The sequence below is a fragment of the Coenobita brevimanus genome, chromosome 93 (assembly GCF_032717465.1).
Source record: "Coenobita brevimanus isolate Jiangsu-jjx chromosome 93, ASM3271746v2, whole genome shotgun sequence".
NCBI classification, from domain to species: Eukaryota; Metazoa; Arthropoda; class Malacostraca; order Decapoda; family Coenobitidae; genus Coenobita; species Coenobita brevimanus.
In genome coordinates, this window is record NC_137046.1 from 41,502,101 (window position 1) to 41,521,465 (window position 19,365).

The following is a 19,365-nucleotide window of genomic DNA, read 5'->3' on the forward strand; positions in this document are numbered from 1 at the left end:
AACAGAGTAATCAGAAGGATTAATTGGAACTGAGTTAACACCAGCACCACCATCTTGATGATGATCATCATCCTGCCTCATTTTTTTTTTTTTCCTCCCCACTTGTAGGTGGAGTGGGGTAGGGTACAGAAAATAGTGGGAGAACTAGTCAACATTATGTTCAGTGAAATGTTCCACATATGCATTCATTTACCATTCAAGCCCTTGGAATCCTGGCTTCACGTGATAGGTACACCAGCCCACATGTAGCTTCAAACGTTAATAAAACATTTTATAACGGGTTCAGTGGGGATAGGCTACATTGCGTGGGTCCAAGATTGCTCCAGTGGTGGATAACATACTTTTACCTAACCCAAGTCCCAGATCCAAGCAAGAGAAAGTTCATGACACCTACAACACCACAAACTGCCACAGCAAGTCTTTGTAGGTGAATATTGTTAAAGTGAGTACTGTACAGGCAACCCCTGAAATTCACAGCCCCTACTTTTATGCAAATTTTCCCCCAGTAAAAATAATTAGCCCTAACTTACTTTAGCCATACCTATTAAATGCCTATTTGTTATTAAAGATTTTTTATAGTACTTCAGGATATATTGTGATATTTTGTGTTTTCTGGCACCAGATATATATATATATATATTTTTTAGGTCTGTGCATACTACCATGTTGGTGGCAGGCAGCATTAACAAAGTTAACCTTAATTCTTATAATCATACCCATTTATGGGTTACTGTATTTCTTATTGAAGTATTTTGCATACTGTACTGTACAGTAGTACGGTACAGTACAGTACAGGGTATATATTTGTGCTGTTTTAGGCAGGTGTTAGGTTCCTGTGATGGTTTCTAGGGGCCTGCAGGGGTTATAGGCTACCATAGGGGCATGGTTGGGTGCATCAAAATTTCCCGGATTTTCCAAATTCACGGGGGTCTGTGTCCCCTAACCCCTGCTAACTGGGGGGGTTGCCTGTGTTGTATTTGGTTTCATTAACATGAAAAGTGTAAAGAATCAGAGTCATTAAAGCAAAACAGCTTTAGCTATTGAGAACAGTGTTAGGAGATGAATACCTGTGTTATAATTTTGTTCATTGATCTTGTAAGATCATATGCATTCTTTGCTTTCATGTGTCAGCCTGATCACGTGTTTTGAATAATGGTACTGTATTTTAGATAAATGCACATTGTTTTACTGCTTAATTTTATGTTTCAGTGTCGATACTCGTACAGAATGAAAGGTTTCTTATCTAAGTTCAAAGATAGCAGGATGTACTGAATACCTTGGTCCGATTTTGGATGCAGCTGGTTGATGGACGTATGTTAAAAGATGCATGTTTCTTTCAGGGTTAATAGTTGGAGCCATATTGAGGTACACTGGAGACAGCACATCTCTGAGTCATATGCGAGTCAAAGCTTCACCAGGTTCACCTTATAATCACAACGTTCCTCCAGACACACTCTGGCTTAGATATAATAGTGGTAAGTAGTTCCTGAAGTATGCTGTCTGTCAGTACTGCTGTTAATGAATCTGTTTAATCATTCTTTTATGTCATGCACAGTGCTCAGAGTAATTCAGTTGCAATTAAATTTCATATATCCCAACATAGAAATTACTAGCTACACCACTATAATTTGATTTTGCATATGCAGGTATTACATGTGAGTGTCTTCAGATATTTATATAGTGTGATGAGTGAGAATGGAAGTTTAGAGGATGAAGTGTGTGAAAGGGTATAGCAGGGAAAAAATGTTGCAGGTGCACTGAAAGTGGTGATGAGGAATAGGGAAGTGGGTATGGAAGTACAGTAGATATATATATATATATATATATATATATATATATATATATATATATATATACATATATATATATATATATATATATATATATATATATATATATATATATATATATATATAATTTGTTATTCAGTTCTTACTCAGAGGTTCATTCACTTTTTCAGGAAATGGCAGTCAAAACAGAACCTACGCATATTATTTTAAAGGTGAAATACCAGAAACTCTGGAAAATGAAATTGTTCAGAAGGTAAGTTTTCCACTAATCTTCTAAGTGTTGTTCAGACACTACTAAACACTGATAAGCATGTATGACAGTATTCACAGGTTACCATGTTTTGTGGTAGAATTGGTAGTGTAGCTCATGCTCCTCTATCCTTCCAGATTACACCCCATCCCACACCCCATTACAGAGTATCTCCAGTGCAATAATAGTTAGTGATTTTAATGCAAACGACATGGATTAGCAAAAAAAAAAGTATAGTGCAAAGCCATACGAATCATAACAGGATGCACTAAGACCACAAATACAGATCACCTATATCATGAAACAAAAATACTTGCACTGAAGAATCATATAAATATGAGAGGTGCACAGTTCTTTGCTTCAGCGGAAGACATATCCCACACTGTGTTGCAACATCCCATCCATTCACACACATACACATGCATGTGTGCACACACACATGTGCATGTATGCATGCACACACACTCTCTTGTCCAAGAATTCACAGAGTGTCTCATAATTATTCCATCTCCTCCACCCAGCACTACAATTCACAGACATATGTAAATGCAGCCACTACAGCCATATAGAGCCCTAACCCAAATAACATCTTTCTTGAACCATCAGTAGATATTAACTCCAGAGGAATATGAGTGCACCGGACCAGACTGCAATGTGACCATCACCATTCCCTGCTGCCGTACCAATACAAACAATTGATTGTACCCACACTTCAGTGCAGCCCCTACACGACAACACACCAATGCAACGCACTGTCTTTGCACAGGCAGCTTTTCAACATAACCTACCTATAAGACTTATGGTTACATCCAATTGAAGTGACTGGTTTCCTGCAACTCACTGGATTTACATTCAGATGGGTTAGGAGTTGCAACAGCAGCAGCTACAAAGATGGTTTTTGTATACTTTGTTGCAAGTACTATGCATGTCTTCTTACTACCACCATAGTATTTTATGATAACACTTTCAGTTTTTATTTTTACCACCACCAGACAGTTTAACTGATGTCAGAAAGAACTTGTGGTGGTGAAAGGGTTAAGATCTTGAACTTTATGATTTCTTAATATCTGAAGCTTATAGTGAAAAATATGAGGCACACAGCAGCATTGCTGTGGTGCTGTAGAGGTATACCATCACTTAGTGGCACTGATAGGACCAGGCAGTGGGGGTGCCTGGTTATACAAATGTTCCCCAGTCCCTTTCCTGTCTTCTGAAATGAGGATTGCAAACCATGGAAGGAGGACAAGTATGGGCCACAGTTGACTGGATTCATGTTCAGATGAACCCAAGGGTGCAACCACCACCACCACCACTACCACCACCACCACCACCACCACTGTTCTGTTGTTATTGCACATGTTGTAGTCAACCCATTGAGGCTAGGAATATATATTCCATTTTATTAAGTTAAGAAACTTCAAACTGAAAGGGTTAGATACAATCATGCCTCTGTATACATTGGGGTTGTCAAGTGAAAACTAATCACATAACAATTTATTGTATACCAAGAGCCATATAATTGGGTTCAGTGGAGAGAAGAAGGGGCCAAGGACCCTGTAACTTGAAATCTCAAAAAACCTTACCGTTTTAGGCATCCCCTCATTGCCTCAGTAACACCATGCTTTCCACTAGGGATATCATCCTTGCCAGACATGATTTCCAAGTTTCAGTTTTTTTTTCATAAAAGTTTTCATTCCATCGCACACTGCACTGTTCGTTGCACACTTGCATTGTTATTTAGTAATAGCAGTGGTGTTTCAGTGGCCTTGCACCACACACAAAGTGGAATGAAAAGGTGGTGATCACAATGAATGTAAACACTGGGTTGCCATCTTGGCTCAAACATTTGACTGTCGGCTTGCATAGGAGGGACCGTATACACACAAGATTGTCATACATGGCCTCCACAATTATCGTATAAGGAAATTTCAGCATCATTATCCCAAAACTGGATATGACTTTTAGTTCATCATTATATCAATTTATCTCATACCAAACTCATGTATACTGAGGCTTGCCAGTATGGCATTAATAAACTTCGTCAGTGTGGGAGCTCTTTTTTCAGAGTGAATAGAATTATTTGGTAGGAACAGGGAGAAGCTAAGGACATCACCTGTATTCAAAGGGTTTATCCTTTTTCATTGTTAATATGGGATGTTTGCAGTCTTGCAGGTTAATTAGCTATGGTATCTCCTGTTATTGTACTTTTGTTATTGTAAGGCACAGTTTTTGATCGCAAGTATGATATTCCTGCATCAGAAATAAAAATGTTGTCAGTAGGTTCTGGTCTTTGCCATTCAAGAATTTTCAGCACTTATTTATTGTCATCCAGAAAATCTCTCTCAGTTCATTTCTAGGCAGCCATTGTCTCCAGGTTATTGATGCAATTGGTTTGGTAAAAACCCATCGTTAGGTGGGGTATCGTAAAGTAATGGGGTGAATTTTTCAGCCTTCCCCCTCAACCAAGTCCAAAACTCACCCAAAATGAGCCCCAAAACAAGTTTAAAGCCAATCTAAATGGCCTAACAGCTGTAAAAGAAGGTAACCTAAGCCTAACACCTGTAAATAACTCACTAAAACTAACAATTGAAATCTGAAAATCGTCAAATATGAGTCTGGAAAAAATCAAACTTAGTAAACTTTACCCCAAAATGACAATGTTCACCCCAACTGTGGCTAAAACACATTAATCTAAGTCTAAAAACTGTTTATAAGTCAACTTAAACACAGGTTTAGTCTAAAGTATCACCAAAATCGGTAAAAAAAATAAAATAGAAACCCACTTAAACCGGGGTTTGGCCATCGTTAGGTGGGGTATGATGGTATTTCAACCCCCATTGTTAAGGTGGGGTATCGTATATTAGGGTATTACTGTAGTTCACTGGAAGACTGGTTTCTGTAATGGGAAGGTTGAAAAATGTTGTTATTGTTGTTAATATTTACTCATTTCAGGCCACATTTGACCCAGAGATCTTCTTCAACATCCTTCTTCCTCCTATCATCTTTACAGCTGGCTATAGCCTTAAAAGAGTAAGTGTGGTTAGCTACCTTTTACTGAGTGTGATTGTATAGCTGTATTGTAGTTTTCATTGTATCTTAAGAGAAATGAAGGTTCAATATTGAAAATACCATGTATGGTTAGCTACTTTTACTGAATGTAATTGTATAGCTGTACTTTAGTTTTTGTTGTATCTTAAGAGAAATGAAGGTTCAGTATTGAAAATACTATGTTTTGACCAAGAATATTGTTTAGAAATTTGCAAGGGCAGTGCCATGCATACTTATCTAGAAGTTATTCCTACATTCCACTTCTGTTCAGGTGCTGAGGTCATAAAAGTAAGTTACCTATAAGAAAATACTTTTCTGTGGTTTAGAAAATAATTCTTGAAAAAAGATAGCTTAGTATACATAATCCTTTCGTGATTAGGTGGTAGATGAGGGCGCTCATCATCCACCCTCTTAATGTAGGGGTACTCTGTTTTTAGGGTAGCTCTGCATTGAGTGGCAAGCCAAGTGATTTCCTGTAAACCAGGAAAACATTTACAGCGCTGGGTGGTAACCTTATAACCAACCAACACGTGTTCCCTACGTGACAGCAAGTGGGTTGGCGGAGGGTTAGTACCGGTCCCCAGAAAACAACTAACTAAAAATACGAACAAGAAGCTTTGGGCCAGGATTTGACCAAAAGGTGGCGACTAGGGACCGAACGAAGGACATGGTACTGATAGCTACATGGAACGTAAGAGGTGCAAATGATGGGGTGAAAGAGAGAGAGATTGTCCAGGTGCTTGAGGCTGCAAAAGTGGATGTATGTGGATTAACCAAAACTAAATGGTGAGGAGAGAGTGTGAGAGAATGGGAATATGGATGGGGTATATGTGCAGGAGTAGGTGAGAATGAGAGGGCAAAAGGGGTGTGTATTGTTGTGAGTAACAGATGGAAGGAGAATATAAGAGAGTATGAATCAGTTGGCTCAAGGATTGTGTGGGTAAGATTGAAGGTTGGACTACAAATGTGGGCGATTCTGTGCACGTATGCGCCAACACAAGATCTTGCAAGCAGAGTGAGGGAAGAGTTCATGACAAATGTGGAAGCGTGCATGGAAAAATTTGAAAGGAATGAGAGAGTGTTTTTGCTTGGAGATATGAATGGAAAAGTAGGGAATGTGAAGGTGGATGGAGTAGTTGGTGAGTAGAGTGTGCCTGCAGAGATGGATGAAAATGGCAGTGCTTAGTGGACATTGTGCCAGGAGGGGGTTGGTGATAGCCAATACCGTCTTCAGGCACAAAATGATCCATAGGGATACGTGGCGAGTGATGAGATGGTGGTGAACTGAATGAACAGAAGGCAATGATTGATTATGTGTGTGTGGATGACAGGATGAGAAGGTGTGTAATGGATGCAATGGGGTATTGGACTTTGTAAGTCCAAATGAAATGGAGAAATAAGTGAAAGGAAGGACAGGAGGAAGTAGTTCATACAAGGAGGGTGGAAAGGTTACAAGAGGATGAAAAAAAGGCAAAATATAAGAGGGAAGTGGAGGAGCGATTGGGTAAATATGGATTGGAGCAGATGGGGGATGTGGAAGGTGTGTGCAAGATATTCACAGAAGAAATCTGTGCAGCATGTGAGGTGTTGTGTGGGGTGAAGAGAAGACGAAAGGGAATGCAGGGAACAGTGTGGTGGAATGAAGAGGTGAGAGAGGCTGTAGCACAAAAGAGAAAAGCATATAGTGACTAGATGAGAAACGGACGTGGAAGAAGTTGAGAAACGGAAGAGAGAGTTATATGTAGAGAGCAAGAGAGCGTAAGAAGAAAACGGATGAGGAATTTGGAAGGAATTTGAATGTAGAGTGGATGGACCGTAAGAAAATGTTCTGGAAAGAGGTAAAGAGAGTTAGACATGGTACCAAGGAAGTTAGTTAGGGAGTGAAGGATAAAAATTGTAGATTACTGTTGGAGAAGGGAGAAAAAGTGAGCAGATGGAGAGAACACTTTAAGGAATTGTTGAACATATAGAATGAAAGTAATGCAAGTGTAAGTGGCTGGGGAATGGCTAGGAGATGGAGGGATGTGAGAAAAGAGGAAGAAATCAGTAGGATGGAAGTTGTGGAAACAATGAAGAAATTTAAAATGTGAAAAACCTCATGAATTGATGGAGTGTGTGGTGAAATGCTGAAGTATGGCAGAGAGATAGTAGTAGAATGGACGTGGAAGATGTGCAGATTGATCTGGGAGGAGGGTAGAGTCCCGGAGGATTGGAAGTCGGGTATGATTATTTCCCTGTACAAAGGAATAGGGGAAAAAGAACTATGTGGTAATCATTGGGGTATTTGCCTTCATAGTGTAATAGGAAAAGTATGTGGCAGGATACTGACAGGTAGGGAAATAACAGAGGAATTAGTTGGAGAAGAACAAGGAGGCTATAGGAAGGGAAGAGGTTAGGTAGATCAGATATTCATTCTTAGATCTTTAGTGGAAAAGTTTTCTAGAGAAGGGAAAGAAGTTGTATGTGGTCTTCATGGATTTGGAGAAAGCATATGACAAGGTGGATGGACAAGGATTGTGGAAAGTATTGTGAATATATGGGGTAACTGGAAAGTTGCTGAATGCCATGAAGAGTATGTATGAGGGTGCTAAGGTTGCAGTGCATATGGATAGTGAACTGAGCGAATTTCTCTGTTTGAGGGTTGGCTTGAAACGGGGATGTGTCATAGAGATGTACTGATATCAAAATTTTGACCGATACTGACACCGATACCAATACCACAAAATTGGACCGATACCAATACTACTACTGATACTGTTACCAGTGAGAGAGGGTGGTGCCTGCCGTCTGAGGGCTGTAGCAGGGCCCTGAGCCACTGATGCATGGCTACCAACCTATCTCGTACATGTGGCTCATTACCAAAGAATGTACTGTATTACTATGCACCATGTACTCAAAATAATCTATCTATCTATTGCCAGACGCCTCAATCCCGTTTGGGGTAGCCACAAACAAATCGCCTCCACATCACCCTGTCCCCTGCCATTTCACTGCCCTGCTCCCAACTCACACACCCCTCTCTCATATACCTCTCCACCCCATCCCTCCATCTCATCCTCGGCCTCCCCCTCCCTCTTCCCCCCTCCACCTCACTCACATACACTCTCTTCGTCAGTCTTTCACCCTCCATCCTCTCCACATGGCCAAACCACTTCAGTGTGTTCCTCACAACGCTTCCTATCACATCCACATCCACACCACAATGCTTCTTTATATCCTCATTCGTCAGCCTGTCTCTCCATGTGACTCCACAGGCTCCTCTTAAATAACTCATTTCCACTGCTCTCACTCTTGACTTGTGTCCTTCCAACAACGTCCAAGCTTCACTTCCATACGTTAGAGTTGGTATCACAATACTGTCATGTAGTAACTTTTTCACTTCCATGCTCACTTCCCTGTTTCTTATCACTGCTTTCAAAGAACCAGCAACCTTTTTTCCCTACTGTACCCTTTCAAGCACTTCACCCTCCAAACCTCCATCCTTACTCATCACACTACCCAAGTACTTAAATGTACTCACATTTTCCAATTCCTCACCATCCAACCTTGCTGTACATTCACTGACTTCACCTCTCTCAAAGACCATCACTTTACTCTTCCCTACATTCACCTTTAGATTCCATTTCTTACACACTCTCCCAAGCTTATCCACCAAGCCTTGCAGCTCCCCTTCGTCTTCACTCAATCTGCAAACAACAGTACAGGGAGTTTCCAAACACTATCCTCTCTCACCAGGGCCACTCCAACATCCACTACCCTACCTTGTACCTCTTTTATTACCCCATCCATGTACAGATTGAACAACCATGGAGACATGACACATCCCTGTTTCAACCCAACCTTCAAAGAGAAAAATTCACTTAGTTCGCCATCCACACGCACTGCAGCATTAGCACCATCATACATACTCTTCACAGCATTCAGCAACTTCCCATCTACTCCATATATTCTTAATACTTTCCACATTCCTTGTCTATCCACCCTGTCATATGCTTTCTCCAAATCCATGAAAGCCACATACAACTTCTTTCCTTCTCTAGAAACTTTTCCACTAAAGATCTAAGAATGAATATCTGATCTACACAACCTCTTCCCTTCCTAAAGCCTCCATATTCTCCAACTAATTCCTCCGTTCTTTCTGTAACTCTGTCAGTAAGTATCCTACCATACACTTTTCCTATTATACTCAGAAAACAAATGCCCCTGTGATTATCACACACTTCTTTTTCCCCCCCTTTGTACAAGGGAATAATTATACCTGACTTCCAATCCTCCGGGACTCTACCTTCCTCCCAGGCCAATCTACACATCTTCCACATCCATTCTACTACCATCTCTCCCCCATGCTTCAGCATTTCGCCACACACTCCATCAATTCCTGGGGCTTTCCCCAGTTTAACTTTCTTCATTGCTTCCACAACTTCTGTCCTACTGATTTCTTCCTGTCTTCTCACCTCCCTCCTTCTCCCATCCATTCCCCAGCCACTTATACTCACATTACTTCCATCCTGTATGTTCAACAATTCCTTAACCCCTTAACCGCGGGGCGTCACTTTCGTGACGCATGGGAGCAAGGGATCATACCTCGGGGCGTCGCTTTTGTGTTTCTGTGTTATTTTGAATTCACCCGGGCTTCCAAGTGGGGGCTTGTATCATCTATCAGTACTGCCAATGTCCAACACTAGTCAGCACTCCTAATCTCATCTGTACTCCCATCCATTGTTGACAATTTAGCCATTTCTCCCCGTTCTTGACTCCCCTCGCTACCCCCCCCTCCATTACCCTATCCTCTTGCCTGCCCGGCCGTGCTACGCTTAGTAAGTCTTCCCTGGAATTTTTCACTGATTTCATCCATTGAAATAAGCCCTATGCCCTATTCTTATACCAAATAATATATACAAGAAAGAAATAAGATAAGTGAGAGTGCCATACACCTGGAATTGGCTAATTATCACCTGACAACACCTCACGTGCACTCGTTTGCTAATTTTTGCTGTTTATTTCCCCTTGAAGTATGCCGTATAATCTATTTTCGTAATAAATATACATATAAGGAGGGAAGGGAGAAGCCTAAGTGATATTTACATTCACCTGGAACTACCTAATTTATACAGTACTCGTCAAAAGTATTCATCGTTGTCCGCCGGGCGCGCAATACTTATGGCCCAAAAAGAATCACCCATTTTGGGGGGTAAGAATTGAGCCACAAGTTTGAGCTCCGAGCATGACGTCACGGTAGCCTGAGTCCTTCCGACGCGCTGGTTGGTTCCCGCCTCAGTCGCCCACGGGCTGCCTGAGAGAGAGGAACTCCGCCAAGTGTCCCTCTCAAATTGCGCCATTTTTTACCGAGTGTCCCGCAGTGTTTTGGCCTTCAAAACTTTGTTATGGCACCTACCCGTGAACTATCGAGTGAAATCATATCCCAGATCATTGCTCTAAAGGAGGCAGGCCACCAGACAAAGGAAATTAGTGAATTGGTTGGTGTGGCACGATCGACAGTGCGTCGTTGGTGTGCGCGGTTTCGGGAGGAAAACAGTGGTGAAGTTCCCACAAAGAAACCGAGGTCTGGTAGGCCTAGGAAAACTTCCCCAAGGTCTGTTAATGTTTTAAAACGTGCAGTGGAGTTTAATCCTCGTGTGAGTGCAAGGAAAATTAAGGAGAGCAACCCGGAAGTGTTTGGTGAGGTGTCAGTGAGAACAGTGTCTCGTAGGGTGCATGAGCTTGGTTACACAAGTCACAGGCCTGTGAAAAAGCCTCTTCTCTCTAGCAGCCAGAGAATTCGTAGGCTTGCCTTTGCTAATAAATATCTAAATTGGGGTGAGGAGCAATGGTTGTCAGTGTTGTGGTCTGATGAGGCAACGTTTAGTGTTACCTGTAACAGAGGAGCACGCAAAGGTAGTGACCCACTTGACCCACGGTATGTAGAAAGCACAGTTAAACATCCTGATTCACTCATGGTATGGGGTTGTTTCTCAGGGAAGGGTTTGGGGAAGCTTGTTGTACTTCCCAAGAACCTCAGAGTGAATCAGGATGTTTACCTGGAGCTTCTGTGTGATCATTTACCAGACTCCTTTGAGCTAACAGGTGTGCGAGTGTTTCAGCAGGACGGTGCACCTGCTCACAAGGCCAAATCGGTCACCAATTGGCATCGTGACTGTGAGGTATCATTCATGAGAGACTGGCCAGGAAATAGCCCAGACCTCAACCCGATTGAAAACCTCTGGTACCTCGTAAAGAAGAGTCTCCAAGGGAAGGACGTGAGCTCTCTGCCTAAGCTGGAAGCTGCCATTCGTGACTCCTGGGACAAAATACCCCTCCAGCACCTCAGGAGCCTCGCCCTTTCACTTCCAAGACGTCTCAGGTCCGTGAAGAAACGTAAAGGCTACCCTACGAAGCACTAAAGGTAAATAAAATGCATTACAGTATTTATATGTTTTTTCATTGTTGAAAGGTTTGTTTCTCAGGAGGGACGCAGGGTGCTCCATACTTCTGACGAGCACTGTAATGTATTGTCTAGATTTCCTGCCAATCATTTCACTGCTAAAATTAGCTGTGTCAAGAGCCTAACGTTGGTAGTAATGAATTTCCCTGGGTAGGCCACCACCCCGGCCCACTCGTATCAGTTCACTCTCATCTTCCGAAGTGGAGGTATGTCTGTTCGCTCTTGCTAGCTTCAGGGACTTTTCACCCCTGTGCTAAGGGCCCTGTGACCTTTACCCCTACTAAACCTCGTGTGGACAGAGGTAAAGGGCTGACAATTGATAAAAGAGTGACTACGATCTTTCTATTGAGTAAAACAGTGCATATCCTTTGACTAACGCAAGAAAGCCTTGGTTTAATCACGCTTGTTCTAATGCTGTCCGCAACAAGGAGAAGGCCTACAAAAGGTACCGGAGCCAACCCACCCCTGAATCACATCATCTTTACGTTTCTGCCCGGAATCGTGCTAAGTCTGTTCTTCGCTCTACTAAAAATAATTTCATCCATACTAAATGCTCTCAACTCTCCAACTCGAATTCTTCCCGCTCCTTCTGGCACCTTGCCAAAAATCTTTCTAACAACTTTACCTCATCATCCTTCCCTCCTCTTTTCTGCTCTGATGGTTCTGTAGCTATTTCTTCTACTGATGAAGCAGATCTCTTCGCACAGCCTTTCTCCTCCAATTCCACCTTAGACGATTCCGGTGCTGTTCCTCCATCACTTCCCCCCCTCTGACTTCCTCATGGCTGACATTAAAATTTCTTCAGTTGATGTATTTTCTGCCATCACTGGCCTCAGTACTAACAAGGCATATGGGCCTGATGGGGTCCCTCCTGTTGTTCTCAAGAACTGTGCTTCTGTGCTTACACCCTGCCTAGGCAAACTCTTTCGCCTTTGTCTGTCAACTTGTACCTTTCCTTCTTGCTGGAAGTTTGCTCTCATTCAGCCAGTCCCAAAGAAGGGTGACCACTCCCAACCCTCCAACTATCGTCCAATTGCTTTAACGTCCTGTATTTCAAAAGTTTTCGAGTCAATTCTTAATAGAAAAATTTTGAGGCATCTTTCCTATCACAACCTTCTTTCCGATCGTCAGTATGGGTTCCGTCAGGGATGCTCCACTGGCGATCTTCTCACCTACCTTTCAGACTCCTGGTCATCCTCCTTTCGGGACTTTGGCGAAAGCTTTGCCATTGCACTTGACATCTCAAAGGCTTTCGATCGAGTCTGGCATAAATCTTTAATTTCCAAACTGCCCTCCTATGGTTTCTATCCTTCTATCTGTGCCTTCATCGCTAGCTTCCTTTCTGGTCGTTCTATAGCTGCTGTTGTAGACGGCCATCGTTCTTCTCCTAGATCTATCAACAGTGGTGTTCCTCAGGGCTCTGTCCTATCACCAACTCTCTTCCTTTTATTCATCAATGATCTTCTAAGCTGTACATCTAACCCTATCCACTCATACGCTGATGACTCCACCCTTCACCTTTCCATTCGGTTCCCGCAACGCCCATCTCAACAGTTACTTCAAGAAACAAGGGATGAGGCTATGGCACACCTAATGTCTGACTTGGCTCATATCTCTTACTGGGGTAAAAATAATATGGTTGTCTTTAATGCATCTAAGACTCAGTTCTTACACCTATCAACCCGACAAAATCTTCCACAGGTATACCCACTAATGTTTAATAATATTCAGCTTAATCCTGCATCATCCTTGGACATGCTTAGGGTTTCATTTACTCGGGACTTATCTTGGAAAGATCATATTATATCTCTTGTAAAATCTGCTTCCAAGAGATTGGGTGTGCTAAGCCGACTCCACTCTTTCTTTACCCCTGCACAATTGTTGACTCTATACAGGGGTTTTATCTGCCCCTGTGTGGAGTACAACTCTCATGTGTGGGGAGGCTCTCCACATACAACTCTTCTCAGTAGGGTGGAGTCAAAGGCTTTTCGTCTCATTAACTCTCCTCCTCTTACTGACTCCCTTCAACCTCTGTCTCTTCGCCGCACTGTTGCATCTTCATCTCTTTTCTATCGCTACTTTAATGGTCACTGCTCCTCTGAACTGTCTGCTTGCATTCCTCCACCTCTACGACGGGCGCGTAGCACCCGTCTGGCAGCAAACTCTCATCCCTTTTCTGTCCAACTCTCTAATGCAAGAGTTAACCATTACTCCCAGTCTTTCATTTATGCAACAGGTCAGCTCTGGAACTGTCTCCCTCTGTCTGTATTTCCTGCTGCCTATGATCTCCAGTCTTTCAAACGTAGTGTGTCCAGGCATCTCAAAATGATCGGATCTTGAATTTGGCTCTCTATTGTATTTTGTTTTTCTCTTGGAGGGAACTGTTACTGCGGGCTCATGGCCTTTGGTTCCTTCTTCCTCGCATTAAAAAAAAAAAAAAAAAGTGGAATTGTAAATAATGTGTAAACAGCAAGTGAAAGTAATGAATGTAAATATAAGTGAACAGTGGAAAATAGTTTTATAAGTTACTTCAAGTGACAGTGCATAAAAGTGTAAATAAAATAGAAATGTAAATAACAAATAAAATAGAGAACGTAAATAGAAATGTAAATGAGTAGTATTATAAGAATACGAGTATATACCCTACGAGTAATGAAAGTGAAAGTTTCACTCTAGCATGTATGAATACTATGAGTTATGAGAGTGAAGGTGAAAGTGATATTCACTCTCAATGCTAGTATACAGGACGAGAAAGTGAATGCTACGTATTTTACTGAAAGAAATTGAATCCCTACAGTGACAGTAAACTAATACTACTGAAGGAAACTTATGGATAAAGACTGTAGATATATGTAAGTGTTATATAGTAATAGAAATGTAAAGTGTGAGGGGTTTTATGAATAATAAATGACAGAGTACCAAGAGCAAACTAGCGCAAGTGCGACGGTCAGACGTGCTCATAATTTTCATTGCTTTCACAGTGGTTTTTTTTGGGGGAGTATGGATCCCAAACTACTTGTAAATCATAGAGTAGTGTTTATAGTGTTAATATCTGGCTGTGGTAATCGTATTACGGGTTGTCGGGAAGTGTAAAGTGGAGATTTCGTTACCCAACTTCAGAGGTCTCCACAAGTCCTAAGGTAACCAACGAAGGCTCAACAAACATTCCAGGAGAAAGCTGAAGGTATGTGCCATAAGCATATATAATTTTAATATTCTAGGACTAATAACTGATTTTTGGCAAATATTTTTTGAGAGTTTGTCAGAGCCCGAATAACCCCGCGGCACACGCAAAACATTGGTAAACATGCCCGCGGTGTAGGGGTTAAAGTGTTCTCTCCATCTGCTCACTTTTTCTCCCTTCTCAACTAGTAATTACCATTTTTATCTTTCACTCCCCTGCTAACCTCACTTCCACCCTGTCTTATTCTTTTCACCTCTAAATAATTGGATATTACCTGTAATTTATTCTTCATCCCAATAAAACATCCAAATTTTGTTTAACAAAGTAACTTCCAGTGAGTGATATGCTACACACTAAGTTACTTTTAAGCATCGGTAATATCTGCAGGAAATCAGCGGATACCGATTCCGATACCAGTACTCTAAAAATGGGCCGATACCACCTGTACCGAGACATCGGTACATCTCTAACGTGTCATATCTCCATGGTTGTTCAGTCTGCATATGGATGGTGTTATAAAAGAGATACAAGGTAGGGCAGTGGATGTTGGAGCAGCCCTAATGAGAGAGGGTAGTGTTTGGAAACTCCATGTACTGTTGTTTGCAGATGATATTGTGTTGTTAAGTGAAGACGAAGGGGAGCTGCAAGGCTTGGTGGATGAGTTTGGGAGTGTGTGTAAGAAACGGATTCTATAGGGAAGGATAAAGTTATGGTCTTCGAGAGAAGTGAAGTCAGTGAATGTACAGTGAGGGTGGATGAGGAGGAAATGGAAAATGTGAGTGCATTTAAATACTTGGGTTGTGTGATGATTAAGGATGGAAGTTTAGAGGGTGAAGTGCTTGAAAGGGTACAACAAGGAAGAAATGTTGCTGGTTCTTTGAAAGCAGTGATAAGAAACAGAGAATTGAGCATGGAAGTGAAAAAGTTACATGATAGTATTGTGATACCAGCTCTAATGTATGGAAGTGAAGCTTGGACCTTGTTGGAGGGATAGAAGTCAAGAGTGAGAGCAGTGGAAATGAGTTATTTGAGAGGAGCATGTGGAGTCTCATGGAGAGACAGAATGACAAATGAGGAAGTGGAGTGTTGTGGTGTGTATGTGGACGTGGTAGGAAGCATTAGGAGAAACACGTTGAGATGGTTTGGCCACGTGGAGAGGATGGGGAGTGAGAGACTGACAAGGAGAGTGTATGTGAGTGAGGTGGAGGAGGGGAGAGGGAAGAGGAGGCCAAGGATGAGGTGGAGGGATGGAGTGGAGAGGTATATGAGAGAGGGGTGTGTGAGCTGGGAGTAGGGCAGTGAAGTGGCTGGGGACAGTGCGGTGTGGAGGCAATTTGTTTTGTGACCACCCCTTACAGGACTGAGGTGTCTGGCAATAGGTAGATAGATAGATGATTTATCATTCTTCCCATGCTTAGTATCAGGTTTAAATTTCATTATCTGTATTTTCCAGTGTTAGTGCTGTATGTACAGTATGAAGTTGAGGTAGGTGATTGAACTAAACCCGAACACTCATATTTGGTTATACTGTTTAACCCGCCGCTTCCCGGAGACATGAATTCACGTCCTCACATGATGTGCACTCATATCGTGGAGACGTAAATTAACGCGGCAACATTGCAAGGTCCCTAATTTGCACAATTTTCAATTTTCGCGAGTGATTTCACAAGTGATTTTTGGCGCGTATACACAGGACACCTTCCTCTATTCCTCTACAAGATGCCAAGCAGGGACAATGCCTTACACCGCATAACCTCCCCCTTCCCCATGCATGCCATTGTCTCGGCAATTCACCTGTTACCAGTGACCTGGCCAATAAAGACATTCAGGGCCAGAGTGTTTCCCCAATCGATGACAATGTGGAGAACAAAGTTTACATAGCATTTGAGGAAGAAACAGTCAGAAATGATGATCAGGTAATGTGGGAAAAAAAGGTCATGAATGGTGATGAGTTAGTGAGTGAAACAATGCTTATAATGCCTATATTACTGTTTGAAAACCAATATACTCTTGTACTACATATAAATTCCTGCCAAGTAAATAAATAAATACTGTTTATGAGTGGATAAAATACCGGTAGTTACCCTCCCAGAGAACGCGTTTTCTTTGGTGCCAACCTGTTAGAAAACCCAGTCAGGTAAGGAGGTACTCGTACCTGAATCGAGTATTTTAAACCTCAGGTGAGCGATTTCTCTATGAATTTTCGATGTTTCTCACCAAAAGCGGATGTTTGAGCCAAAAAAAAAAAAAAAAAGGTCCAAAAATGTCGGGACTGGGGCGTACCACTGCCCGGAAAACGGGCGGGTTAATCTGCCTGATCAGGAGTGAGGATTTTTTTTTTTTTTTCATAGTTGTAGTGATTTAGTATGTAAGATTATTTCTTGAATTAGTGCAATATTTATATCTGCTGTATAATTTTGTGTTATCTTGGTTATATTCTTAGTTTTAGCATTGCTAAGAACTAGTTATTGTCATCCCATATAGTGAAATAGGCACTGAAAATAGGATATATAGAGTAGTGGTTATTTGGAGAAGGAAAATTAGCAGTTGTCAGGGCATGAATGGGTGAGGAAGATGCAAGGAAGGATTTACATTGTTGATGAATGAAGTGTGGCAGAGTGGAATGAGAGACTACAGATTTGTCAGCTCGAGATGTATGTATGTCAAGTTCAAGTTTGAGAAGGTGAAAGTGACTGATTGTAGCATATGTACCATGTGTTGACGAGTGAAATAGAAAGACAGGTACCAGGATAAGCTGGATGAAGTAGTAGGAGAAATGCCCAGGAGTTATAAAGTGTTTGTAATGGGCGACATGATTGGGAGAGTTGGCACTGGTCCTGTGAATAATAAATTGGAGAGTAATAGAGTACCAGGAGAGAATGGTGATGGGAAACAACTGAAAGACATGTGTCAGGAAAGGATGTTGTTCGTTTATTATTCTTCTTTCAAATACAAGGATGCACATAAATATACATGGTATAAAGGGAATGGAGATCGTGTTTAATAGAACCCGATTGATTGTGTGCTGTTAGAGAAATCGATGCTGGGAAGTGTTGCTGGTACGAGGGCAGTGAGAGGACGATGTGGAGGTTTGTCAGATCATGTGATTGTGGTATGCAAGATCAAGCTGAGAGGAATGTGGTGGACCAAGAGAGAGAGAGTAGCAGTCAGGGAGAGAGTCTTAAAGTTGAGAAGCTGAGGATCAAAGAAATGGTTGATGACTACAAGGCCAAAGTAGAGGAGGAGTTAGAATCTTTGAATTGGAATAAAACGGATCTGGATAGCTTGTAGAGTGCATATAGGGATGCTTAGTTGGGAGTGCTAAAGCAGTGTGTGGTGTGGCAAGTGTAACAACAATGAAGAAAGTCACGGCATGGTGGGATGAAAAGAGGAAGAAGTGGTTAGAGTGGATACAGGAAAGGGGTTCAGTTGAAATAAGAATCGAATATATTGAGAACAAGGAGCACGTAAAGAGACTAATGAAGAGGAAAAAGGAAATATATGATGATCTAGGAAGCAAAATGAATGCAAATTTCTCTGAAAATAGGAAATTGTTTTGGAAAGAGGTGCAGAAGTGTAGAAGTGATAGTTGAAAGAAATGTGCTACTGTGAAGGATGTAAGTGGTAGATTATTAACCCATGGGGATTAAGTATGGACCAGATGGAAAGAATATTTTGAAAGTCTGATGAATGGACATGGAGAGAGGAAAGTGACTGTTAACGTGATTGGTTTTGAGGTTGTACAGAGAAGAAATGCAGTGCCAGGAAACGTGACACTTGCAGAGGTGAAGAACGCTGTGAAGTGGCTGAAAATTGGGAAAGCAGCTGGGGTTGATGAGGTGTATGCAGAGATGATTAAGTTTAGTGGAGAGAGCAGAGTGAAGTTCTTGTTAGGGATATGTAAGATGGCATGGATTAGTGAAACTGTGCCAGTAGAGTGGAAAAAGGCCGTGATTGTACTCCTGTACAAAAATAAAGGTGAATGAAGTGAGTGCAAGAGTTATCATGACATAAGACTATTGAGTGTTGTAGGGAAGGTATATGGAAGAATTATTATAAAGAAGGTATGGGAGATATCAGAAAGCCCAGTGAGTGATGAACAGGGTGGCATTAGGAATGGCAGAGGATGTGTGGATCATATATTTGCAGTGAGACATTGTGGAGAAGGCTTGTGAGAAGGACTATAAGGTGTTTATGGTTTTTATGGATCTGGAAGTAGACAGAGAGGGATAGTGGAAGGTTTTGTGCATGTATGGTGTAGATGGTAAGTTGCTAGGTGCCGTCAGGAGTTTTTATGATGGTAGTGAGACATGTGTAAGGGTAAATGGACATCTAAGTGAATGGTTCATGATCAGTGTGGGTGTGCGACAAGGTTATGTGATGTCCCCATATATGGATGGGATGATGAGAAAAGTAAAAACTTGAGTATTAGAGAGAGGGATGGCTTTGGTAATGAATGGTAATGGAATATCTCAAATTTGTTGTATGCTGATGATGCTGTGCTACTTGCAAATATTGGACAAAAGCTTGGTAAAATAATGCAGTTTTGTAGTTGTCTGTGAGTGCCATGCCTTGTGAATAAATGAAGAAAAGAGTAAAGTGATGGATATTGAGAGAGAAGGTGGCTTCCAGTGTGAGGTTACAGTGAAAG

The 19,365-nt window shown here is 41.7% G+C and overlaps 1 protein-coding gene across 1 annotated transcript in view; it reads left to right on the forward strand.

Annotated features, from left to right (window-relative positions):
* Nucleotides 1–19,365, forward strand: part of Nhe3 (Na[+]/H[+] hydrogen exchanger 3) — a 168,305-nt gene that overhangs the window by 7,499 nt on the left and 141,441 nt on the right. Inside the window, exons 2-4 of the mRNA XM_080282410.1 lie at nucleotides 1,341–1,475; nucleotides 1,961–2,043; nucleotides 4,993–5,070. Of these exons, the coding sequence (XP_080138536.1) occupies nucleotides 1,341–1,475; nucleotides 1,961–2,043; nucleotides 4,993–5,070 (296 nt within the window). The remainder of the gene's footprint in view (nucleotides 1–1,340; nucleotides 1,476–1,960; nucleotides 2,044–4,992; nucleotides 5,071–19,365) is intronic.